At 52.1% G+C, this 26301-nt stretch overlaps 3 protein-coding genes across 3 annotated transcripts; 2 read left to right on the forward strand and 1 right to left on the reverse strand.

Moving 5' to 3' along the window:
- Window positions 1-7931: 7931 nt before the first annotated feature.
- Window positions 7932-9772, reverse strand: PV06_08221 (uncharacterized protein; the record flags this gene model as incomplete). Its single annotated transcript, XM_016409532.1, has 4 exons — window positions 7932-8578; window positions 8637-9133; window positions 9208-9561; window positions 9645-9772. 4 exons carry the CDS (start codon window positions 9770-9772, stop codon window positions 7932-7934), a joined length of 1626 nt encoding a protein of 541 aa, XP_016259840.1.
- A 12725-nt stretch (window positions 9773-22497) lies between these two features.
- Window positions 22498-24233, forward strand: PV06_08222 (uncharacterized protein; the record flags this gene model as incomplete). Its single annotated transcript, XM_016409533.1, has 3 exons — window positions 22498-23229; window positions 23278-23347; window positions 23428-24233. The coding sequence occupies 3 exons, from the start codon at window positions 22498-22500 to the stop codon at window positions 24231-24233; spliced, it is 1608 nt and encodes a 535-aa protein (XP_016259841.1).
- Window positions 24234-24792: 559 nt separating this feature from the next.
- On the forward strand, window positions 24793-25839 carry PV06_08223 (uncharacterized protein; the record flags this gene model as incomplete). The annotated part of the gene is made up of 4 exons (XM_016409534.1): window positions 24793-24835; window positions 24892-25038; window positions 25159-25743; window positions 25823-25839. The coding sequence occupies 4 exons, from the start codon at window positions 24793-24795 to the stop codon at window positions 25837-25839; spliced, it is 792 nt and encodes a 263-aa protein (XP_016259842.1).
- Window positions 25840-26301: the final 462 nt, after the last annotated feature.

A 26301-nucleotide genomic window follows, 5' to 3' on the forward strand; every position in this document is an offset into this window, starting at 1 on the left:
GGATGCCAGTGCAGATGCTGGCGCCAGATCTCCCCAGTGTTACATAAAGAACAAGAGGGAGTACTAGACCAATTAGAGATGGAGAAAACCACGCAGCCACTGAGGTACGCTATCGCGGACGCCACCAGGCCACAAGAGCCACCAGGGCGCTCGTACTCGGTACATGCAGTACATATATAAAAGATGAGCAAGACTTCCACACTCAACGCTCTCCAGCCGAGCGGTTACCATATCTCCGCCTGGTGTGCGCAATCGAGGTGCCGCGACTGGGTTGACCACGAATGATCGCGTAACGCGCGGGCTGGGTGGGGCTTCGACACATCGGGGCGACGTCTGGCTAGGAGTAGGCGCGGGAGGATTGCCGGAGGGTTCGGACGTCGGCCGTTATAACCCACGGTGCGGAAGTCTTGTAAATTTGAGCAGTACAACATAGCTTCTGCCAAAGTGGTGTCTTATTTCCATACAGTGTCGTACCTAACAAGTCAACAAGATGGTTGTGGAAGCAGAAAACCTGCCTGACTACAAAGACATCCCAGCCGTGCCTGGTATGCCTCATGGCTGTGCATGGGGCATCTTCGACGAGTCCGGTGTTAAAGACCAGCTGGGGACTTTGAACTTGCTCACCCCGAAAAAGGTGCTCCGCGCCAAAGAAGAGATAAAAGCGGGAGTGAGTGTATCGCTGAAGTAGGGCCCCTGCAATACTACTACGTGATACCTAGAGGGTTGGCTCACAAAAAAAATTAGCTGGCCGTTGGAGTGCATCCGCAATCCTGGACACAACCGCAATCCGATCGTCCACAAATTTCTGGACCTGAAGCCAGCTCTAGTTGGGCACGATGACGAAATCACCATCAACACGCAGACCAGTAGTCAGTGGGACGGATTGCGTTAGTTTTCACCCAACATCGCTCTGTGAGGATGCAACTAATTAGGATCTAGGTCATTGGGCATTTCAAGAGACTGGACAATACTATAACGGATTGACTCATGAAGAGATTAGCGGACCCTACCCGAACACGAGGAATGGAATTCAAGGTCAGTAGGTGCTCCAGGGTTGTGCTAGGTCAAGATTTGACACCCTGGATAGAATGGCTCAAGCGTGGCGGGCTTGCTGGTCGAGGTATATTACTGGACTATGCCTCCTGGGCAGAGCACAAGGGTATCAAATACAGGCCCGATAGCACACACAAGATTAGCGAGAAGGATCTCGACGAAGTTGCAAATTGGCAAGGATCTGAATTCTTGCCGGGAGACATGCTCTTTGTTCGCACGGGCTGGATCAAGTGGTACAATGAATCCTCTGATGCGGAAAGAGTACAAGGTTGCAAGGTCAACCACAACTATTGCGGAATTGAAGGGACAGCTTCTTCCATTGAATGGTTGTGGAATCACCATTTTTCAGCGCTGGTGGCTGACAATATGGCCTTCGAGGCCTGGCCCGCTCAAATGCCATACCGTGAGTCCACCCCTTCCACATCACAGTCTGCTCGCAGGGCGATGTGACTGACTGCTGCGATGACAGGTATCCATGACACTGCCCTAGGACTCTGGGGCACACCACTGGGAGAGCTCTGGGATCTAGAAGCTCTAGCGGCCGAATGCAAGAAGCAGAGGCGATGGACTTTCTTTGTCACGAGTGCGCCGCTGAACATTGAAGGCGGGGTGGCAAGCCCTCCCAATGCTCTTGCAATTCTCTAGAAAGCCATAGAATAGATAAATCAAGTCTCATCTACAAAGAGAGCTGGGATCGTACGTTTGCAGCCGAATTCCCAAGTCACATATTCCAGTACCGAGTGAAGTCTTGAGAACGCTGATCAGGAGACCTCGTTATCGCCTCTTTTCTTGGTCCTTTTGCTCAGCTGTCGATTTATGAGATACATATGCTTACCTCTCCGTCGAGGGTGTCTACTGAAAATGATCATGGAGCAAAGTTCCCTTTGTCCGACAGAGCCGTGCTCACAGAGGTGGACTTACGCGGAAACGTGGACGTCATCTGGTCTCGGTATCTGACTCGGGTCCATGCGTACATATCGGGACGGGAGCAACCCGGGTTCACGAAACGAAGGACTGTCCGGGATTAAACTATGACCGATTAAGTATTCTGTAACTCGATACGTGCATTCCTGCAAGTATTCGAATCTTGTCTGGCTCTACAACACTTCTAGTTCACGCAAAATCCACCAACATGGCTGTCCAGTTGGTTCAAGAAGAGGACATTCCAAAGGCAAACGGCATTGAAGTGCCTCATGAGTCGATGCCGGCGTTGTACAATTGGCCAACCACGGACAAGAATGGATACAAAATCAACGAAATCCCATCAGGGACTGGGCGGAAACTGAGGGTTGTCTGCGTCGGTGCGGGTGCTTCAGGCATCAACCTTGCCAAGTTTGCGCAGGATCAGTTGAAGGACATAGAGCTGATCATCTATGAGAAGAATCGTGATGTAGCTGGGACCTGGTATGAGAATAAGTATCCGTACGTCTCCCTGCGGCCGACTTCAGTTCATCCTCAAAGAGCTGCTGATATGTTGTATTCAAAATTCACCTTGACATCATGTTGACGTCCTTGTACAGCGGCTGCGCTTGCGACATACCCAGTGTCACTTATCAATTCTCATGGGATCCGGCGATATGGTCAAAATACTATGCCGAGGCACCAGAAATATTTGCCTATTTCAAAAGCGTCGTTGACAAATACAACCTCTGGAAGTACGTCAAACTAAACCACGAAGTAACACATGCTCAGTGGGATGAGGAGACTGGTAAATGGACTGTGAAAATTACGGATCTCCAAGGTGGAAGTCAGATGACCGATCAGTGCGATATTTTCATTAATGCCATGGGGTTTTTGAAGTAAGTCAGCACGTCGCTGGAGATTGAGCTGTTGGACTAAAGCGCAACAGTAACTGGAAATGGCCCGGGATCGAAGGCCTACATACATTCAAAGGCATTTTGACCCACTCTGCGGCTTTTCCAGAGGGCCTAAACCTGGACGGCAAGAGAGTTGCTGTGATTGGCAACGGTTCGAGTGGCATTCAGATTGTCGCTAACATCCAGAAAGTGGTGTCGAAGCTCTATACCTGGGCCCGAACTCCCACATGGATGACCGCTGGATTTGCGCAAAAGTATGCCGGAGAGAACGGAACAAATTTTGAATGTAATAACATCTCACTGGCCTCTGCTCTGTGCTCTAGCTTATTATCGTGTGCAGATTCAGACGAACAGAAGAAGCGCTTCAAGGACGATCCCCAGTACTATCTCAAGTACAGGAAGGCGGTTGAAGCCGAGATGGTTCGTGGGTTCTATGTGTTCCACAAGAATACTCCGGACTCTATGGCAGCCTTGAAGGTATCTTGCCCCTCGATCGAGAGGTCGACAGAAAATGGCTCACAACATTATGCCAGTTTGCGCGTGAGGAAATGGTGAAACGACTGAACGGGCATGAAAGGCTTGCCGAGGCACTTATCCCGAAAACATTTCCCGTGGGTTGCAAACGCCCTACGTACGTCTCATCCTGAGCATCAGCTTCACTTGATCTCTAATCCTCGCGATCTGATCTAACGAGATGCTAGTCCCGGAAATGGCTACCTGGAGGCCCTGATCGAAGACAATGTAACCGTTTATTACGACGGCGGCTTGACACATATCACAGAGAACGGCTTTCTTGATTCAGATGGTGTCGAGCAAGAGGTCGATGTGATCATCTGTGCGACAGGCTTTGACACATCATGGGTTCCGCGGTTTCCAATAGTCGCTGGAGGTATTAATCTGCAAGATCTGTACGCCAAAAAGCCCATTGGATACCTGGGGGTGGCAGCACCATGCATGCCGAATTACTTCACCTTTTATGGTCCATACGGACCGCTCGGACAGGGGAGCGCGATGCCTATGATTGAACTGTTTGCCTCGTACATCATGAAGATGATCCGGAAGATACAAGCGGAGGATATCAGAAGCATAACGCCCAAGAGCGAGATCATTGATCAATACGCTGCACATGCCGATTTGTTCAACAAGCGCACTGTCTATGATGCGCCTTGTCGCAGCTGGTTCAAAGGTGGTAAGATCGACGGAAGGATCATGCTGCACCCCGGAACTCGATTGCAATAGTAAGGGTTCTCCTTGCCACTACAATCCCGCATGACAGTCTTGTAGCTTCGCTGACGCGCACGTACAGCATTGAACTCATGTCTTCACCGCGATACGAGGATTACAACATTCAATATCAACATGATAATGCATGGTATTGGCTAGGAAATGGTTTTTCCATGCGTGATTTGGATGGTCGAGATCTGACGCACTACCTCGGGCTTGTTGATGGGCTTGACGAACAGCGAGAATACGATGTTTGAAGACGCATATGAACGCGAAGACTACCTAGAGATTTGTTCAACGATGTACCAATGATCACGATGGTTGACCTTTTAGAGAAAACGTTTCCGAGTCACTGTGCATCTAGAAAGAGGCTGAAGAAGCTACTACGTTCACTTTACTCATTTGATTCCCAAGCGAGCTGGGTTGCCGGGCGAGAGCAGCACGCATAAAATGTCTGATATTGCCGTAGAGGATGTGGATCCAGTATTCAAAAAGCCGATCCATCAGGTGCCTGGACCTCGGCTAGTGCCCGCATCAGGTCAAAATGCGATTGTCAGGAAGCACCACCAGACCGCGCACCCGGGTACATGGCCTTAGGTTGCCGAAAAACTGGTGGATTTAATTGGCCGGTCGCCCATTGCAGCAGAGAGGTTGCCTTGATATCACATTCATTCGACCACCTAAATAGCATCTTCTGGAAACTTGTGCTGACGACTGACGCTCTTGACACGATGAGATTCGATCCAGACTCTGATAACCTGCCCAAGCGCTCTGAGCTGCCGGATATTCCTGGTGCTCCGAAAGGGGCTGCGTGGTTCTGGGGGGCCGACGATGAGGTGCTCGTGCTCGTCACAACTCTTTCGGTAGTGCTGACGGTACCTTGTAGCTAGGAAGGCTCAATCTACTGACGCCACGTCGTCGCTTGGCCGCAGCAAAACTTATTGAAAATGGGGAAACAATCAATCTAGAGTATGTCGTCTCAGATTCCTTGCTTTTAGACTCTGACAGCCTCTTAGCTGGCCTTTGAATCTGCCCAACCCTCCAGCGTTTGGCCGAGAACCTTTCAATTGGAAGGTGAAAAGTCTAGGTCCTGGCGGTAACGACGACGTGTATTATATGAACTCACAGTCTGGTTCACAGGCGAGTAGACCTTCTCCAAAAGAGTTTCAACACTAATTGTGCTGCAGTGGGACGGCTTTAGACATGTCAGGGGACTTCAATCGTACGACACGGGCAGAGCGAAGCGCTGACATCTCGCACAGGTCAGTGTTCCGCACGGTGATGGCGTGATCTTTTACAACAACGTAAGTCTCAAAATTGCTCCCGTCGGGCAATCTCGCCAGCTGAGCCAATCAGTTGACGCAAGACGAAATCTTGAACACTACCCGATGTGGCACCCACGCCTGGGCAGATCATGGAATTGGTATGATGAAGCCTGCTGCCCTCTGATAGAGGTACACTCCGACTAACCACTGGTGTAGTCGGGAGAGGTGTCTTGATCGACTATTGGTCCTACGCGCAGCAACAAAAGAAGACCTACAACCCCAATGATACGTACCCCATATCAAAGGAAGAACTAGTTGCCTGCGCGCAATCCCAAGGCACAACCTTCCAGTACGGCGACATCTTGATCGTCCGTACTGGTTGGATCGACGCTTACCAGAAGCTCGACCAGGCGGGGCGAGCAGGCATCGCCAAAGGTGGCGTTTTCGACCATAAATTTGTCGGCGTGGAGGTTAGTGAGGAAACGGTGGACTTTCTGCATGACAACTATTTCGCGGCCGTGGCTGCGGACTCTCCAGCTTTCGAATCATGGCCAACGCCGTTCGAATGGAATCATCATCTTTATCTCCTGCCTCGCTGGGGCTGCCCGATAGGGGAGATGTGGAATCTGGAGAAACTGGCCGCCACTTGCAAAAGGCACAGCAGATACCACTTCTTCTTCGTGAGCAGCCCAGCCAACGTACCAGGTATAAATCTTCCCCTCTCCTGTTGGCAAAACGGCATGGACTAATCAATTTCCTGTAGGTGGTGTGGGAAGTCACCCCAATGCCATGGCCATCTTCTAGGCTTTATGATCGAAGACTTTGCTGCTCAAGTTGGGCGGTATTGTATGCTGGATCAGTCGTAAACTACCAGGTCGATACCATAGAATAGATTCCCAGATGTGGACCCTTAAATTTTAGCTATGAAAAGAAAGCATAGTTGTTCGCCTTGAGAAGTCCTCTTCAGGCAATAAGAAATCAGGTGCCTATATCAGCCAAGATACGAGGGCATACATTCCAGACATATAAGACCCCGAGATTCTCGTGATTTCATTGCTATTGACATTCCTACATAGGGTGGGTGTTTCCTGGGAGGAAAAATATATATGCTAATACCTTGGGCTGTTTACACAGAATGGCAGGACTTGGGAAGCTCTTCTCTCGACTCATGTCGGGCGGCGACTACTGCAGCCCTATTTGCTTCGAGGTTGCAGGGTCATTTTCTCCATATGCCCAGGAACTGGTATCAAATGTCGAAATCCTTCTCATGTCGCGACGATATTTACCGTTGTAGTCGCCGATCGTAGCACGGTGCAGCACTGCAGTGTTGTCCCAAAAGGTCACATCCCCCGGATTCTCCCAATGTACCGCAAATCTGTACTTGTCTTGGGTCACATGAGCCATGAGCTCGTCAATGAGCTTTCGGCCTTCTTCTGTGGGTAGACCCTCGATATGGTGATTGTAAGACCCAATGTAAAGGTTGCCTCGGCCCGTTGGCTCATGAATCTGGGCAATCTTGTGCTTGGCTAACGGGACCTTGGTGCAATCAATATCTTTGAACGTATCCATGTCGGGATTTGCTTGCTTGCGATTCCACAGAAGAGTATTGAGGCCCACCAGGCCATCGATTTTCGTCTTGGTCTCCTCTGGAAGGTCCTCATATGCTTTACGTGAGTCCAGGAACTCGGTCTCTCCCCCCGAGCCCTTTGGTGGTAACTCGACGGCTCGGAGGATTGATATGCCTGACCGGCGGGGATTGTAGGCACCGTCGGCGTGCCAAAGAGCATTCCCTCGAGCACTGGAGATCCGAAGAGCATCTGCGTGGGTGATGATGTTGTCGTCGGGGTCGATATTGCTCACGTCGAAGATCTCATCCTGAGGAAGGCGCATTCTGCGACCAGCCTTCTTGTGCGCCGTGATGTTGTCAAGTTCGCCCCACTGACGACCCAGCGCGATCATCGAGTCGTCTGTGATGGCAGTCTTGCGGGCAACCAAAACGCCATATTTGTGGAGACCGTTCAGCAATTCATTTCTGACAGGCTCAGGTATTGGGGCTCTGAAGTCCAGTCCTTCCACTTCCGCCACAAAGCTCTCGGAAAGTGGAGTGAACTTGAGAATTTTAGGGTTCAATGCTGCCACCATTGTGATGCTTTCTGAGAGAAGAGATTGACTAGAGACGTATTGACCGCGGTGATGCGAAGATGGTTTAGAGAATTATGGCATGTAGAAGCATTTGACTTATAGACGGCGCTTCCCGCGGATCTGGACGAGGCTGTCGTGGCTCAACTAGCTCTGTTGCCTGGGAACAGAGCTCGCCTATGTATAACCGAGCTCAACATCCGGATTATTTTCTCGGGTGCACGTAGCCGGGGAGGCCGATAGGCTCAAATTATGGCTCCATTGTGGAGAGAATGTAATTATGCCCAGGAAAGTGAGGTGCCTGACCCCATGGGTCAAGTATGCTCCTTTGTTCTTCCAGTTTTTGGTATGTATGCGAGACCTCTGCCACATCATGGCAATGGGTTTGCTAACTGCCGTCCCGTTGTATCCGCTCCATACCGGGCCATATGCCTCAAGACTCAGCGGCCAACTCGTATTCTTCCCCAGGGCGCTTCGTTGCTCCTTGTTCGTCGACAAGATCAGTACCTCTAATCTCAGCGATTTCCTCGGCTTCGTCCCCAAACAGCGGGCCGATCTCTTCCAGAGGTTTGTTCCTCGTGTCTGGGAAGGTCAGAGGGACAATCACACAGGCGAAAGTGGTTGAGATGATGAAGATGAGGTAAAACTTCCAGCCAATGTTTTCCAACGCCGTCGGTGCTGCGCTTTGCCACAAAACATTGCTGAGATTCAAGGTCAACATTGCCAAAGTCATCCCCTGTGCTCGCAGGTGATTCGGGAAGATCTCGCCAATGTAGAAGAAGGTCGAGCCGTCGAGGAAGAAGGCGAAGAAGAGCACGAACGTATAGAGCATGGCAACTCCGCCAGCCAACGCCGACTTATTGGTGGTGCCGAGATAGCGAGCCTGAATAGCGGTTTCCCCTATTAGGCTGCCCAGACATCCAAGGAAACCGATAAACATCAGGGTTGGTCGAGGCATACGTTCAACAACTAGAATTGCCAATGTGTTCATTGTGAAGCCGATGGTGACCCAACCGGCCTGGAAATAGAGCACTTGCAAGTCCCCATATCCCAGGCTACGATAGAGGACGGTACCGTAGACTTTGAACAGTATATTAGCGGTGGTCGTGTCTATTGTAAGGGAAGGAATACAACTTACTGTTTATCACCAACGTTCCAGATGTCTCTAGGAGCCAGATCAAACCACATCCGATAAACACCCTCTTGCGGTACGAAGGGCGCTTCAACATCTGCCAATAGGATGTTTTTAGTGTCCGGTCAATCCTAATTTGCTCTTTGATTTCCGTAAACTCTGCCGTGGCATATTGGTGGTCCACGTCCTCTGGGCGAGAATGCAAGTCTTTGATGACAGTCCAAGACTTTTTCACCTCGCCCTTCATCAGTAGATACCGGGGACTCTCTGGAACAAATGGCACGCAGACAAGTGAGAGGATGGGGAAAAGGCATCCTATCGCGATAGGAGCTCGCCACTGTGCATTTTTAGCGTCGTAGAAATAAAATCCGACGCCAATCCAGGATGAGATGCAGTAGCCGACATTAATCAGGATTGGATGGATGTCGATGAGCATCCCCCTGTCTTTCGGCGGCACGACCTCAGTGATCCACACAGGCACGGCGGCGAAGATAATTGTTGACCTACAAGAAATCAGTACAGCACTCAGAGCACCATGTCATCGTTAGGTGTTCCAATCCACCCCAACATGTCTTACCCAAATCCGCCAATGAACCTTGAAGCAATAAACATGGCAGGGTTGATCGCACCAGCTTGCAGGGCTGTTGCAAATAGAGTGATAACTGAACCGACGAGCACGGCAACTTTACGCCCCCAACGGTCAGCCAACGGTGCCGCCGCAAGGGAACCAAAAGTGCCACCGACATAAAATAAGCACGTTATGGCGCTGATAAGTGCGGATGCATTCGACCGTGTAAGAAGACCCATGTACTGCAGGAAAGATGGTTGGCCCAATGTTATACCTGCGAAGTGTAAATATAGAATTTCCAACGGAACATTGTCGCGGCAGATCTTCAACGGTGTAAATGAAGATTGGTGTAGTGACACGGACCTATGACTGATGCGATGTAGCTTCACAGATGGCAGTTAGCATATTGACCAGTGTTCCAAGCAAACAACGTCGCGGCAACCCACCCATATGCAAGTGAGCCCCAAGACATCCCTATGATGAAAATAACAGTCTTCAACTGATAAGCGCGGCGCTTGGTGACCAGGACGTCTTGCATCGTCCGTGTAGCAGGGTGTGGTTGAGCATCATCCATGATGAAAGATGGCGTCCGGTTGGTTTTAGGTTTCCAAAGGTCGTGATGAAAATGATACCTTAAGCCAAGGTTGTCGTCAAACCGCTTGCTGAAGGTAAAACTTCGCGCAAAGGGGATGGCCGAGCCAGGGTGTCGCTGCACTATTTGTCCAAATGCTGGGACATTTTTCGCACGGCACATGCTCCGAGTCAAGAGCTTACATTCGGGCAGGGCAGTCCCTGGGTGGCCCCAGCTGAAAGAAGCAACAGGTGGGGCTCTCAGGGGTGACTCGCTGGCGCGAATGCGAATGGGAGGAATTTATCCGAGATGCGGCAATGCTCTGTCGTTCAGCCCGTCGCAAAGGAGGCAAGGTCATTGCCGTGCCTCGCTCAAGAGGCTGCAATGGGTATGATGCCAACAGGGTACAATCATATGTGAGAACTTCCTCCAGCCATTCCGTACCTCCAGCCTTAATTGACCATTGTCGCCATCAATCACGTCAAGAATCGCCATTGCTCTGCCCGCCAATTTCCTATCATTCGGCTCAGAATGGCGTCGTATGGTGTTGCCTCCAGCAGCTCCACGAGAGCAAGCTCAGCAGTCGCAAAATCATTTGTGGAGAAGGCCAGATCTCAGAAGGGGCCTCTCGTGGGAACGGTTGTGACTATTCCTTCTGTCACCATTGCTCAACTTGCTGGACAAGCAGACAGTGAATTCGCCATGATCGACATGGAACATGCGCCAATGACCATGGATATTGTTACGCAAATGGTGCATGCCTACGTCCAAGTATCGCGAGGAACACGATTTCCCATCATCCGAATCCCTTCCCACGGAGTTGAATGGGTCAAATGGGCATTGGATAGCGGCTGTGCAGGTATCATCATACCTATGGTCAATAACGCTGAGGAAATGAGGGCGATATTGGATCGTGCCATTTATCCACCAGCAGGACGTAGGAGTTTCGGGCCTCTTTACGCACCTTTGGCTCACCCTGACGGGCCTCAGGGAGGCATGGCTGGCTATTTTGAACGTGCCAAACGAGGAGAGATCGCGATCCTCCCAATCATAGAATCGCGCGAGGGTCTGGACAATGTTGAGGAGATACTAGCCTTGGAGGGTGTTTCTGGCTGCTTTATCGGTCCGGCGGACTTGAGATTGTCTCTGGGCTTGACCGCAGCAGTGGATGGGCCAGAGCCAGAGTTTTTAGACGCTTTGAAAAGGATCTGCGCTGCTGGGAAGAGGCTGGGTAAAATCGTTGGTTGCATGGGCATGGGAGAAGACCACGCAGGCAAACGCACTGCCGAAGGCATGAACTTCATTCTGTCTACGTTCGACTACGGCGCCGTTGTGAGCGGGATGGCAAACGAAGTTGCAGCGGCCCGTAAAGGCATTCAAAGTGGACTTGCAAAGTTGTAATGCTTGATTGGGCCATCTCTTGGGTAAGAAATGGATTGAATGAGGATAGAAGAGCTGCCATAATCCAATGGCCCGGGAGACTTATAGCTTCTGCTTTAACATGCGTCTGGCCACAGCGTCCACATCTACCACGTCTGCAGGCGGCAACTCTTGTGCTAAACGTGTGCAGTTCACGTAAGTTGGTCCAAGCCGGTTCAAATCCGTAACACCCAACAACCGCATTGTCGTCTCTATCTCCTCGCTCAGGACTAGTATATTGTTAGCTGATGTCAATGCTCTGCGTTCATGTGTGGACAACTTGCTCTCAATTGCCTTGACCACGCCGTCGGTCCCAAAGGCACTCAAACCGTACAGGAACGGTCTTCCAAGGCCAACACCTCTAGCGCCCAGACACAACGCTTTGACGATATCTGTCCCTCTCCTCACGCCTCCATCCAGATAGACGTCCATCGATTCCAGGACATGGGGAAAGAAAGTGCGGATTTCCAGTAATGTTCTAATTGAGCTGGGGGCAAAATCCAGTTGTCTGCCTCCGTGATTGCTCAGATAAATCGCGTCCACTCCGTTCAAGGACGCCAGATATGCGTCCTCAGCAGTTTGAATGCCCTTGAGAACAACCGGTCCATGTTCTGCGCCCCATTGTTTCCTCATCCATCGTATGTCCTCCCAGTCCACTGTGGATGAATGGTAGCCTCTCAAGATCGGCGCCTCTTCACCCTCCGCGGGAGCCGGCGTCCTGGGAATCTCACGACCCTCCCGAACTTCAAGCTTGGCCTTGTACCTGTCATCTTCTTCCCTCTTCCCTACGACTGGGGTGTCGACCGTGATGACCAGGCTCTTGCATTTCAAATTCTTGGCCATTTCAATGAGCTTTTTGGCGTCCTCCTTCTTCTTCGGTACATACAACTGGAAACTCAGCGCGCCTCGACCTTCACGCCGATCAAAGCAAGGTGCCAGCTCATCATGAGCAACAGAAGAATACGTACTTGCACAGTACACTATGTTCGTTTCTGCGGCGCCCCGTGCCAGGCAAAGCTCTCCGTCGGGATGCCCGAGCTTCGCCATTGCCGCTGGTGATATGAAAAAGGGCAGGCTGGCTTCATGGCCTAGAACACGACGGGTCAAGTTCACACGTGCAACATTACGAAGAACGCGCGGACGAAACGAGATCTTGGCCCAGTCAAGTCGATTGGTGATGAACGAATTCAAGCTGTCGGCGGCAGAGTCGTAGTACACCCAAGCCTTGCGAGAAAGCCTCTGGCGCGCGACGGACTCGATATCATCCAGATTCTGGCATACGGAAATATGAGTAATGAGTGGGCCTTGAGTTTCCTCGGACCTGGAATCCATCTTGAAGGTGGAAGGTGGTGAGTTCTGCGTCGAACCTCTAGCCTCTGCGTTCCGAGGCTCTGAAGCCAGGGTCGTATTATCAACAGGTCCAAGGTGCTTGTCTGGTTTGATCTCAGCATTGCCCGCTCTTTCTCGCGCAAAGGTCTTTCTTTGTGTCTTGTTTCTTACCTAGAGATAGATGTCGCTGAATGGTGCCAGAAGGATGGATTGTGTCGTATTCCTCTGTCGCGTCCTATCGCAACAAGTCAGACAGAGTCGCAGTCGGAATGAGTGTAATACCTTGCCAGCATATCTTAGAATACTGTTCGGTCCCCCCGGATGGTCGTGCAAGAAATCCGTCACATCGTACACCTTGTCCGAGATGATAACCCAGCACGACTGGGAGGAATTATGCTTAGCGACCTCGAGCGTGCTCAACATTCTTGCCAGGAGGAAACACAATGGCTGGTAGCATGACAATCCATCTGCGAGGCTTTACTAGATGGCCCGCTATTTGGGCACCAGCTATGACCAGGCTTGATCGACCTCGTCGGCTGCAGTAACTGTGTCGGGAACCCAGATGCCGCCGATCGTTTGCCCTAGATTTCCGGGCCGATGATGGGGAAAGCAAGAATGTGAAGCAACAATTACCGACTTTGGGAGAGAGGAGTACTTTGGTCGACGTCAGGAACCAACTGACCTACTGACAAAGTGGCGATCATGACTGCAGCGACACTAGTCAAAGTGCGCACAGCCGAAGAATAGGGATATATAACATCGACTGAGGGATAATTTAGGAATGAGGCAATCAAGCACCCCGATCCATCTACCCTTTGAGCAGATTCTGTATTCTGTGTTCTAGACCACAACAAAGATGGGTGTTATGAGCAATACCTCCGAAAATGTGATTACCCATCCACGCGAGGTTGTCTACGACTATGCCACCAACCCGACGACATGGGGACAGAACTACAAAGGCAGCGGCGGCATGGTCGCGGAGCATCAGATGCACAAGGATCTGCCTCTCAAGGTCGGCTATACTTGGACGGAGAAGGTGACCCTGCCCCCAAACACCTACCACTCGACATGGACGCTGATCACCGCGGTGCGGCCATTCAAATGGGTGATCCAGCAGACCAATGGAATTGGGAAGCTTCCGGATGGAACGGGTGGAGTGGACGGAATCACCACCATCACCTATACTTTTGAGGAGGCAGGTCCTGGACAATGTCTGTTTAGGAGAAATCTATCCTGCGAGCTGCCCAAAGGGATTGACTGTGCAGATGACTTGTTGACTGTGATGGCTCGACCTGGTGGCATCGACCGCTACCATGCAAATATTCAGAAACAGCTTGACAATCTGGCTGGAAAGTGAGGTGTGTGTCGAGAGCCAGGGCGTTCTGGGACCGGACATTCTGAGAGATCTGTGCGTCCCTCCGTGAGCATCGCGCGGCAATCAATAGCCGACCGTGTCTTCGGCCGAACGCGGACCACAGGGGTCGAGGACGGGACGGAAATATCATAGCCGTGCCGAAGTCTGGGCCAGTTGGGCGGACGACCCGGGCACTAAATGCTACGTACCTTTCCACATTGGCCCCCTCTAGTCCAGTTGTCGGGTCAAGCTCGACTCCGAACTAGCCAGTCCTTTGCCACGGCCAGCCCAGTGCCATCCCTCCCGTTCAGTGAATTTGGGCCAGACACCATTCCTTGGTGGAACGCCCAAGAACCAATAAGTCACCTCGTGTTTGACCAGCTTGGACGTAGTTGGACAAGCCCACAACACTCAACCCAGCTAGGGCCACTCAAAGTGTTTTTGTCTCCCACCGTGGGGACCCCGATCTTTCTTTGCCACCTGAATCCCACGCTGACTGCGGGGAAGAAAAGGAGAGGAGAGGGAGCGAAATCTACTGGCGATTCTCCCTCTACCGCTGCCATCCCAGCGTGTAACCACTTGCCCTGAATGTCGGCGGTGTCATCACGCTGGACTCCTCGTTCCTCTTCCCATTCACCTGTCTCGCGTCTACAATGGATCAGCCGTCTCCCAGCCCACAGGAAGTGGTCGGGCTTCGAGAAACTCCGGACACCGCTGCAAAAGGGCCACGGAACAAGACTCGCGCCCGACTCGTATGCGCGAATTGTCGCCAGCGCAAAATAAAGGTCAGCTAGGCCAGCTGCTGAGGGTTGGGCATGAGAGATGCCGTAATCCCGATCCGCACACGACATGAGATGGTTTACTGATCTAAGTCGGGCAGTGCGACGCTGAGAGGATCACTCCGGGTACGAAATGTACTCCTTGTCGGTCTTCCAATACGCCATGTACCATTGACCGCAATGCCGATCGCAGAAGGTGAGTCTGGAACCTAGGCTTAGGTTGATGTGGTTTGTGACGGAGCAACTTGGGCCGGACTGATATCAGGCCCAGGCACGGTGCATCACAACATAAAAAATTGTCGGAGATGCAGGAGCGCATTCGCTCCTTGGAAGGCATGATTCAAAAAGTATCGAACGAAGGAACCATGCTCTCGGCAGTTCATGTTCCCATGATGGTCGACAATGCAGCCGGAGAACTTCAGCAGGTGGCCATGGTTCAATCTGCTACCGCCGAAAACAGCACGAGAGCCCATGGTTCTCAAGAAACGTTTGAGGACGAGCAGGGTCAGGGCATCGACGAGAGACAAGATGGCAATGCTATGACGGAAAAGTTGTTCAACCACCAAGGACTCGTTGCTCACCCACGGGCGACGGCACTTGAGCTTGCTCAAATCGACCCCGAGCTGACTGCGAACAGGCAGACAGAGTCACGCGGATCGGTCTCGGAATACAACATGGGTCATAATCGCGACGAATCGGGCAGTACGTCTGTGGACCGGCTCGCGAATACCAGGGTATTGACGCATGGCCCAATATCATATGCGGTACCTGACCTCCCCACCGTGCCGCCGATGGCTGATATCACTCCCTTGCCACACGAAGTGTCCACGATGGCGACACACACTGGCTCGATCCACGACGTCCAAATGTCCGGTATTGAAGAAGGACGACCTCGGATCCTTCGGGACAAGGACACGAATGACATCGCCTTCTACGGCTCGACCACGCAATTCCACATCCACTCACCCGAGACCAACGCCGGCCTCTTACGTCCGGATACCGATTTCCAAAATGGAAGCACCCTGAACATGGACTCTACCCAGCTGCACAAGGCGCTGTATCGTATCTTCTTTAACATTCAGCCAAATTCACAGATAATCGTCTCCGAAGGCCTTTTCACGAGAGATTGCAGCAAAGGTGGCCGACAGAAGTACTATTCTCCCTTCCTGAGAGATGCTATTTTAGCTGCCGCCACACGACATAGTACTTCCAGCGCGGTGCGCAAGTTGGGCAGATTATACGCCGAGCGAGCTAAAGTTTTGATCCCTTCAGAGATCGAGCGGCCCAATATTGCCTCGCTGCAAAGTTTCCTGTTGATGAGCGATTTTGAAGCAACAAGAGGACGGGCAAGGCTCGGTTGGACGTACAATTGTGAGTAAGAAGCACTCAAGATGCCGGTGACCCCGCTAACCGCAGCAACGCAGTAATCGCAACAGGATTGTTGATCGACCTTGCCCTACATGTAGAATACTCCGACGCCATCAACAAGGATGCAATTCCACCCGGCGAAGCAGAGCTCAGGGACACCCTGCTTCTTGGGACATTTGTCTATGCAACTCTGTGGAGTCTATATCTCGGACGACCCAACTCGATCTCGTCGCCCGTGATTGCCGCCGTACGACGTGTGATTGGGGACGGGACCTGCAGCAGCCCTCTCTACATGTGGGTGGCACTCTGCATGCAGATGCAGGACATCATCGAAATACTCAATTCACCGACGGGGCTCCGTAAGGACCAATGGAACGCGAGCTTCCGTTTGTGCGCGCACGAGATCAATCTGCGAGCTGTTTTTGACGGCGTGCCCGCCGAGCTCGCCTTCGACGATGCGCGCATCGACGAGCTTGACGCGGAGGCATACGCCCCTCACATGCAGTATTTTGGGTTACAGGTAACGCTGCACCGTGCCATCATCAGGGCTGGGCAGTCCGATTCTCGAGGAAGGAATGAGGCTCAACCCAAGAGCTTGGACCATCTTTACACTGTTGTCCACGACAATGCGGTACGGATAGCGAAAATGATCCTTTCGTACAGACGCATCTTTGGGCTCGAAAACATCATCACGGTCATGCTGGACAATGTGTATGTGGCAGCTGTGGCCCTCACGTCACACATTGCTCGAATGCAACAAAGATCTCTGTCATTTGAAGACGAGGTGCGATGGCTTCGCTCGCTGTACGAAGTTCTCGAAGCGGTTGAGAAACACTACCCAGTCACTATAAGGATGAAGTCAAGTCTGATTCATTTCATCGAGCAAACGCCCCTGGGAAGCATCTTCCCAGGAAAGGTACCTGTCACGTCGCCGAGAAGCGTGCCCGAAAGCACGACCGGTCTATTAACGAATGACCCAGTCCCAGTCAACCTTAGCTCCCAAACGGCAAAGAGCCCGCCTGTACCAATCGAGGGGAGTGATTTTGCCAACTTGGAATTTACCCTGACTACAGAAGATGACTGGTGGCTTCATGACTCGGCATGGAACATGACAAGTTTACCTTTCGAGACGTAGGTTACCCCACAAAAGCTCAGAAAGTTCCTTCCGCAGACGATTGTGCGATCCTCGTGTGAGGCGTGGTTGCTTTTCAGAGCTTTGAAGCTACCCAGTCTGGCTTTGTCTTTTGTTTGAATGCTCGCAGGCCAATGGTGCGGTTTGGAGACCGCAATAACAGCTCCTCGTAGCGGTCTGCTGTCAACTGACAGGCCCTTTCCACACTGGACGTTTCCCATGCCTCTCTCAGACCTGCGCGGGTCACAATTGTCGAATCTGGTGACATGTTGGCGACCCTTGTTGCCAATGCCAAAGCTTCTTCCAACATCGTTTCTGGCGTTTTGGCGACTATGTTGACCAAGCGAAGATCCCTTGCTTCCTTGGCCATCAGGCGCTGCCCTGCAAGCGCGATCTCTGCCGCAGCTTGCATGCCACAGATGTGCACGATCCGCGGGAGTGCTCCAGCCGCTGCATAGACGCCGACAGAAGACTCTGGTAATCCAAAAGAGGCTGTTGGAGAGGCAACCACAAGGTCACTGTGGGAAGCGTGTCAACATCCTGCAAATCCCCAAGGACAAATACCTCAGAACTCACCTGTTGAGGCAAATCTCAAAACCGCCTCCAAGCGCATAACCATTTACAGCGGCGATAATTGGCTTCTTCCCAATTCTCCTGCTTAGCCCACAAAATCCGGACGGAGCAAACTTTCTCTCTTTAGGATGGGGCGGCGCGTGAGTGAAGCTTTCCTGCTCGATCAGGTCTTGACCTGAGCAGAAGGCTTTGCTGCCAACCCCTGTGATGACAGCCCCTCGCAGATGAGGCTCGTTGTCGAACCATTGAGCGATTAGTTCACCCTCCCAGTGACCCCGCAGGGGTATGGAATTCATTTGTCGTTCGCGTTGGATCGTGATCAACAGTACATGGGGTCTTGGATATGAGAGACTGAAGATTGAGCTCGAAGGGGGAGGAGCGTGGAATTTTGTCTCCATGTCGCAGGCAAGAGGAGCTTCCGTGGAAGACCCAAAATTACGGATCTCGGAAGCCGGTCTCGCCTTGCTAGTGAGAGCAAGATAGAACAAAGTAAACTTTGAGTTGAGATAGCCACGTCAAGCTAAGATGCACTTGCTCTGGTGTCTCAGTCGGTGTATAGACTTGCAGGACTCCTTGTCACGGTTCCGTTCGACTCGAGATCATCAGAGAGGAGAGGACCTCGGGAAAAGAAATACTTGTGTGCACAAGCGGGCGATGGGCCAACCGGCTTCGAGGCACTATCGCCGTGCCTTGGCTCTCCAATGAAACCGGTTGTCAGCCGAGGCGCGCAAATAGAAAGCCTCGCGGAAAGCCTGCACTGACTTGCGGCGTCACTATCGCTCACAGCCTTTCACTGTCGACTTCTAACCTACAATGTTATCAGTATCATCCTCAATAGACTGAGGGTATTGAGCGTTAGTTTCGAACGACCACTCAAGTAATGTCTGTGGCAATTCGAGTTGCACCTTCTGCGGCCTGCTGTGACACGACGTCTCCTCTAACAGTCCAATTCAAGGACGCGCCAACTTGTGAATGCCATTCGAACTGGCACATCACCATGGCAAGTGGTTTCATGCCTCGGCGCCGAGATTAGCCAAGGTAATCGCGGTGCCCAAGCAAAAGAAATCCGCGTTTGGAATGGCCACGTCAAGCTTTCGCTTGGGCCGGGAACCACGGCTAAGGGATGTGAACAACACGAAGGCAAAGCAGGGGTGTGCGTCGTTACAGACTTCAACGTTGTATGCACCAAATCCATCAGGCTTTAGGACAGGAGGATATCAACTACACAGTTTTTAACACGGTAGTGGTGGAGCCAGAGATTCCTCGAAAGTGTAGCCTTGCGTCTTGACACTCTTCATTGAGTTACTAACCTTGCTCGCGCTAGCATACTTGAAGCCGTTCAGTTCCCTAAGGGTTACAGGCCCGATGCTCTCATTGCCGTTGGCTGCTGAAGGGTCATCGACACAGCCAAGATGATGCACCTCTACACGTGCTTCCCGGAAGCCTACCTGCTTGACTTCGTGAATGCGCCTCTTGGTCGCGGACTCCTAGTAAATAACAAGCTTTTGCCGCTCATTGCGATGCCCATTGAAGCCCTCTGAATACCAGCACAGTGTCTTCCGCCGTACATGCTGCTTCGGGACTGGATGTACTGTGCCGTTCACCAGACTCCTGGACTACGATCTCCTATCACGCACGTGTGCTTCGGCGCTCCAATCCTAGCCTACGTCGGGCATACCAGGGTACCAATCTAATCTCTGATATCTTTTCCTGACAGGCGCTGAAATGCTCCGTGAAATACCTTCCGCAAGCTGTCAAGGATTCCAAGGATACCGAAGCACTCAGCACAAGATCCTGCTGGGGCCGACACTAGCGGTGGCCGGGATAGGCGTTGGAGACGCGAGTATGTATTTATGTCATGGATGAGCTAACCCATTTGAAGCCCGAATCGCGGTTACAAACACCAGCGGTGATGTTGTGGACAAGCCTACTATTCCCCGTGGGGTCGGTTTAAGCTGGTTCTCAGCCTGGAAGATGATGCGAAGTTCCAGAGGGAGCAGCTGGAGAGCCTGTCTGAAGATGGTCTGGAACAGTTGCTTCTCGGATGATTTGCGGAAAGCCTGGGATTAGTCACTTGTGTTTCAACGCCGGGCTCGTAGACCCAGTCTGACGCGGGAACATCCATTGTGAGGTTCACGGATAGAGTTGAGATGCGCTTCAGCTCTGAGCTTCATCGCGGAACTGGCTCCGAACCCGGGGAAACCAGCCGTGGCGGGGACCCCAACCCTGAATCCTGGAAAGCGTCAAAAAGGTTTGTTCAAACCTGCGCGCGGATGCTGACAAGATGCCCACCCAAACATCATGGCGACTTTACAAGCGTACTACTCGAGTTACAATCTCGCGGTCAGTCTAGCATCCCTGACCGTGGCCCGTCAAATGGATGTCTAACCTCCCCGCCAGATTATTTTCGCACTTTGTCTGGGGTCGTTGTCGTATGGCTACTGCTTCAGCATCATCTCCACCACAATTGGCCAAGTGAGTTTTGAGAGCACCGTGTGTCACGCTATGAGATTCGCTGACTGTGCATGATGACGACAGGCTGGCTTCTACAGCTACTTCGGACTATCTGCATCGGCAGAGGGTCCCAACCATGCGTATACCAACCGTATTCTGGGAGCCACAAGCGGCCTATTTTCGGCTGGTGCCTTTATGGGCTGCTGGACCATGGGCTGGATGTGTGATGCTTGTGGCCGGAAGCAGGCCCTACTGATCGCCACCACAATCTCGCTGGTAGGGTCGGCTTTGCAGGCTGGGTCGGCCGCCATTGGCATGTTTCTCTTCGCGAGGTGGCTGACTGGATACGGTGTGGGTAAGTACCTATTGAAGCTCGCCGCATGCGCTCAGGAGCTTGTCACATCCATTTGCAACGACGCTGACACCCTATGCTCAGGAAACTTGGTGACACTAATTCCCATCATGCAAGCGGAGATATCGCCTCCAGCCAGTCGAGGGTTCTTGGTTGGCCAGCACGGTAGGATTGCTTCGCTTGTCTACGCTAGAGTCTTCTTCTTAACCAAGCGCAGGCTTTGTTCTTGTGGCAGGTTACATGTTTGCCGGTTGGGTCGGCTACGGCTGCTATTTTTCGGCAAATTCAGATTTTCAATGGCGATTTCCACTGTCCGTCGTGTGCTTCTGGCCGTTGATGGTCCTGGCTGTCTTCCCTTGGATTCCCGAGTCCCCTCGATGGCGTAGGTCCTCTCTCTCAGTCTGCAGCGTTCGCGACATTTCTGACCTCTTTTGCTCTTAGTGATCCTCAAAGGCCGCCGAGACGAGGCGTGGGCCATTGTGGCAAAGCTTCACTACAATCCCGCCGATCCTGAAGAAGTCTATGCCCGCAAAGAGTTTTATCAAATGTGTCGTCAAGTGGACAACGACAGGCAGTACTTCGAGCACGAGACCATATGGGACCTTTTCCGCAAGCCCAGCTATCGCAAGAGAATGATCTGTGGTTTCTTCACCTTTTTCAGCAACGAGTCGTCTGGCATCCTGGTGATATACAGTAAGGATACATTGCCTGCGGCGTTGTTGAACATCTGGACTAAGAAAAGAAACAGACTACAGCGTCTTGATCTACCAGGGTCTGGGACAGACTGGGCACATGCCTCTCCTCTTGTCCGGGGTCTACGTGACCCTGGGCGCGCTCGGAAATGGGATCAATGCCATCTTGGTCGACCGGGTGGGGAGAAAGGCTCTCTTCATCACGGGACTGAGTGGCATGCTCGTTTCTCTGATTACTGAGACCATCTTGGTCCGCTACTACGCTGGCACGGATAATCATGGAGGACTGAGCGTCGCCCTCTTTTTCATTTTCTTGCATTTGATATTGTGAGTGACATCTGCCTCCGCCGGTGTAGGCCGTTTGGCTGATTCTTTGATGAAGCTACGGGTGCTGCATCGACGCCAACAGTTTCGTGTATGCCTCCGAGATCTTCCCAACCCACATTCGACCGCGAGGCATGGCTTGGTCGGTGGGCACCTTGTTCTTGACCACAATCCCCTACCTAGAGGCTGCCCCGACTGCCTTTGCGACGATTGGATATAGATATTACATCCTCTTCGTCGTTCTCACGACCATCAATATACCCATCATCTATTTCTACTTCCCCGAGGTCAGTACTCCAAGTCCCCAGACAACCTCTTTTGCATCTGGCCACTGACGTGGACTCCAGACCAAAGGACTATCGTTAGAGGAGATTAGCGAGATATTCGGGGATGATGTTGCCATTCACCTCACCTGCCAGGGAGAAGACGAGAAGGAAGAGATGGAGGCCCAGATTGAAGCACAGTTGAAAGAAGTCAAGCACGCTTGAAGGCCATACGCGAAGGACAGCATGGTGGGAAACACTTGGCAGATTAGTAGTCGCGACGGAGGTCTCCTCTCTAGGCCTCTTTTGGCGCTCCCACGCTGGCTGAAGAAAGTCAATTTAGGCTATAGTGGTAGCATAACCCCATTGAATGGCTAGAACGAACCGAGATCTGGGGGAAGGGGGAGCTGTTGCCCCACACAAGCTCTGCTGTCGACGCCCCCAGAACCCCGGCTCGTACTTGCAGGTGGAGTCGGACGGATGTTCTTCGACCGAATACATCCCCTCGTGCTGTCGTAAAGTCTTCATTAACTAGTTGCCTCACTCCTCCAACTCCTTTGACCGTCATCTTTCTAATGCTTCCTTGACTTCTCTTACGGCCTCAGGCCCGCCCCCTTTTTCCGCCGACACCACCCTACGGCCTAGCTTCCAGTCAAATACGCTGACCCTCCCAGAATTCTCTGCTCTTCATGGACGCGCCTTCGCCCATCACCGGCTCCCTTAAGCCCCCCCCTCGATTTGCATCCTCCTTCACTGGCAGTGTATGCAATGGAGGTGGCACGAGTCGCAGCTCGACGAGGCGCACTGGAGCACAGCTCGAGCGCAAGCGGAGGCAAGACCGGGAGTCCCAGCGAAACGCGCGTGAACGCACCAAGAAGTACATTGCCAGCCTGGAGGAGAGACTCGCCGAGCTGGAATCGCCAACATGCATCTCGGATCTTTCGAAGAAGAACGAAGAATTGCGGCAGAAAGTGGATTCCCTAGAGACCAAGTTACAAGCAGTTGTCCAGATTGCTACAAGAGTATCGGACACAAATTCTGGCGGAGACCATGCCGCAGAAGCACATCACTTGTTCTCAGCGACCCTTGCCCATCCACATGACGGCGGACGATCCAGCGCCAGCCCGGCCTCGACCTCACTGAAACCGACATGTCCACTGACTGGAGCGGTGTTGAGGGAGAAGGCAACCAGTGCAGGTCCTACCGTTCAACGTCAATCCGCGATTCTGGGTGTTGTAGAAGTTGGAAAACGTGCTCAGATTGACAATGCCTCGACCGCACCTGGCTGCCCCGATAACGGTGACGCCGAGCCCATGGTCGACTTCAACCATAATTACATGCAGGTGGGGGACATCGGACCCTCGTCACACACTTCTACGACACTCCCGCCGGCTACACATGGTCTAGTACTGGATTCCCGTGTCAGTCTCCTCAAAGTTCTCTGCTGATATGACCTGACCGTCCCCCAGACATCTGTGGGTTCCTTGACGACAGCGAATATCTGGGGACCCACCAGCAGCCTTGGGCAGCATAATCCAGGTGAGTCCACGCATGGAGGTTGCCTTTCCTGTTTTGCACGCATTATTCGCAGGAGTGGCAGCAACACTGACCAGGGGAAGATGGAACTCCGTCCTTGGATGCCTTCTATGTCCCTCCCGGACCGCTGTGGCCCGAAAAAGGATTTCCAACCCCTCAAAACTGTGCTGCCACCAATATCTGGGACGCGAAATTGATCAAGTGTATCAATGAGCATCAAAATCACCTGATGGAATTTTCCATGTCCATGCCAGAGGATCCAGAACTTCGCAGCATCCTAGATCCTAGGACGAGCCAAGGCACAGCAGATTCTCTCACTCACTTTTTAAACGCCCCGATCACTCAATGGAATTTCGAGCTTCCGGAAAAATTGGCCATGTTTTGGCTGAATTTCGTTCATCTGAAGGTGAGCCAGAATCGAATCCCCCTCGAACCCTCCCGGCCCGCCGCGGTTCAATTGCTTTATGTGTATATGGTATTGATGGTTCAACAGTACCGCATCTATCCGTCAGAAGAGACGTTCAACGAGATGCCGCCGTGGTTCCGTCCATGTCCTTTGCAGTGTCAAGTCAGCCACCCGATCTACATCGATGCTCTTCCCTGGCCCCATCTACGCGAAAAGCTCACATTCGAACACCGGTTATACCCTTTCCACCTGTTGACCCCTGTATTCTGTAGCAGCCTCAACATCAACTGGCCACACAACCAAGACATGACATATGTACATGAAGCATCAGGCAATCTCCGCCTGAGCCGCTCTTTCAAGAAACATATCAGGAAGCTGGAAAATTGGACCATGAAACCGGCCTTTTCGAAACAGTATCCAGAACTCACATGGGCGGTACAAGTAGACAACGCTCCGTGGCATGGATCCGCGCATGAAAATTGAAGCACTGTTTTCCATAGCATATATTAGCAGAGTCAGTAATTATCGTCCATGCTTGGAGACTCTGCGCCAACACTTCGCTCTCCGTCGCTGGGGGCTGTCCATGGCTCGAGCAGTATTTCCAGGGACTGGAGAGGATTCAACGACTGTAGAAGCTCACAGAGTGCCCTGTCTCAAAGGGCGCCCTGGACGCGTCAGGAACCTTTCCCCGTCTGACTCCCCGTCCTGGCAAAGTCTTGTGAGTGGCTGTGCGTCTGCAGACGGGAAAACGGACCGTGCGCTTGCCGAGCATCTCCTCGAGCGGCATTCTTGGGCGAGCAGCCCGAACGCGCCGTGGCTGTAAACTATTACCGACTTGTGCGTGGAGCCCCAAGTGTCTCTGGCACGCCTAGAGGAGACGACATTGCTAGTCCTCCAACAAGTTGAGCTCTTTTGTGGCCGTAGACGACACATATCCTGTGCTCATTCCATTACTGCCCATTCCATACTGCCCGTCCCATATTCTCTGAGCAAATCTCGGATCGTGCAGAGGTAGCATTGAAGGCTTTGCTCGACTTTCAGAATGCATTTTCCCGGGGTCGCTCTCGTTACCGGCGCAGCTTCAGGTAAAGACGGTACAATGCCTGTATAGTTTGTCCCAGACCTAAACAATTCTTCACAGGCATCGGTCGGGCCACAGCCAAACTTTTTGCAAAAGAAGGATGTCGTAGGATAGCCATTGGAGATATCCAGGCTCCAGCACTCAACAAAACCCGCGAGGAAATCCAGTCGGAATATAAGGACGCGGAGGTCGTCGCCATACCTACGGGTAAGTCTAGTAAGGATTAAATTCAGTCTGGTTGGTCGAGAAGCCGGTGCTTCAAGACGGCCAGAATGTGTACGTCTCTTGTTGAGCACCCAAGGTTGAACATCCCATGTTCGTTTCTAGATGTCACCTCGGAATCCTCCGTCAACTCTCTTGTTCAGTCTGTGGTCAATACCTTTGGCCGCATCGACTATGCCTGCAACGTGGCCGGCATACTCCTTCCTGGAATCACCACCGAGTACTCTTTGAGCCAATGGGACAAACAGTTCTCGGTCAATACACGGGGCATGTGGCTCTGTCAGCGAGCGCAGATCACGCAGATGTTGAAACAAGAGCCCTTGAAAGCACCAGACAGCCATTTTCCTGCCCGTGGAGCCATCGCCAACGTCGCATCGATGGCGGGGCTGCGCGTCTATGACAACTTGCCGGCATATTGTGCTAGCAAGCATGCCATTATCGGATTCACCAAGAGCGACGGCTTGCACTACGCAAAAAGTGGGATCAGGTTGAACGCTATTTGCCCTGGAGTGATCAAAACGCCGATGCTGGGAGAGGTCCCCGAAGAAGACGATACCAACTTGGACGAAATGGTCAGGGAGATGGCGCTGAAGCGGACCGGCATGCCGGAAGAAGTCGCCGAGTGTCTGGTTTGGATCACCAGCGGACGCGCCAGTTTCGTCACGGCGACAACCCTGGCCCCGAATGGAGGTACGTACTTGTTGAAGAAATCCACATTGGTGCGCGTGGTTTTTTCTTAGAGCGACATGGGCTGACCTACGAAAATTAGGAATGGTGGGTGGTTAGAGGTAGAGAAAATGAGGAGATCTATTGGGAGAACAACAGCGTGACTGGAGACTGGTGAATTTGAAATACCCAGTGTCGTAGTTTGGCTCGATGGGGCACACGAAAATAATGACCATGAGTGTCAGGACGCTGGAACAATCAAGGTCCTTTTGATCTCAAACCTTTCTCAATGACTTTCATTGTAACACCCGGCCAGTCCTTCTATAAAGGTCTACATACAAGGCTAAAGCTTTTAAACCTGGCTAGTAAGATTTGTAACCCTCCTCTGGATCCTCAAAATACCACGCATTGTCCATGCCTGGCAGTTCTTTGGTCGAAAAACCATTACCCAAATACTGAAATCTGTTATTGGTCAGATAGGTAAAGTCCCAGTCCTCGTACCGCACATCTTGGAGCATGTGGAACCAATGAATCCGTCCACCAGGGTGCAAGGCGACAATGGGCCCGTCCACGGTTCCGTTC

This window comes from Exophiala oligosperma (genome assembly GCF_000835515.1).
Source record: "Exophiala oligosperma strain CBS 72588 unplaced genomic scaffold supercont1.8, whole genome shotgun sequence".
In the NCBI taxonomy this organism is placed as follows: domain Eukaryota; kingdom Fungi; phylum Ascomycota; class Eurotiomycetes; order Chaetothyriales; family Herpotrichiellaceae; genus Exophiala; species Exophiala oligosperma.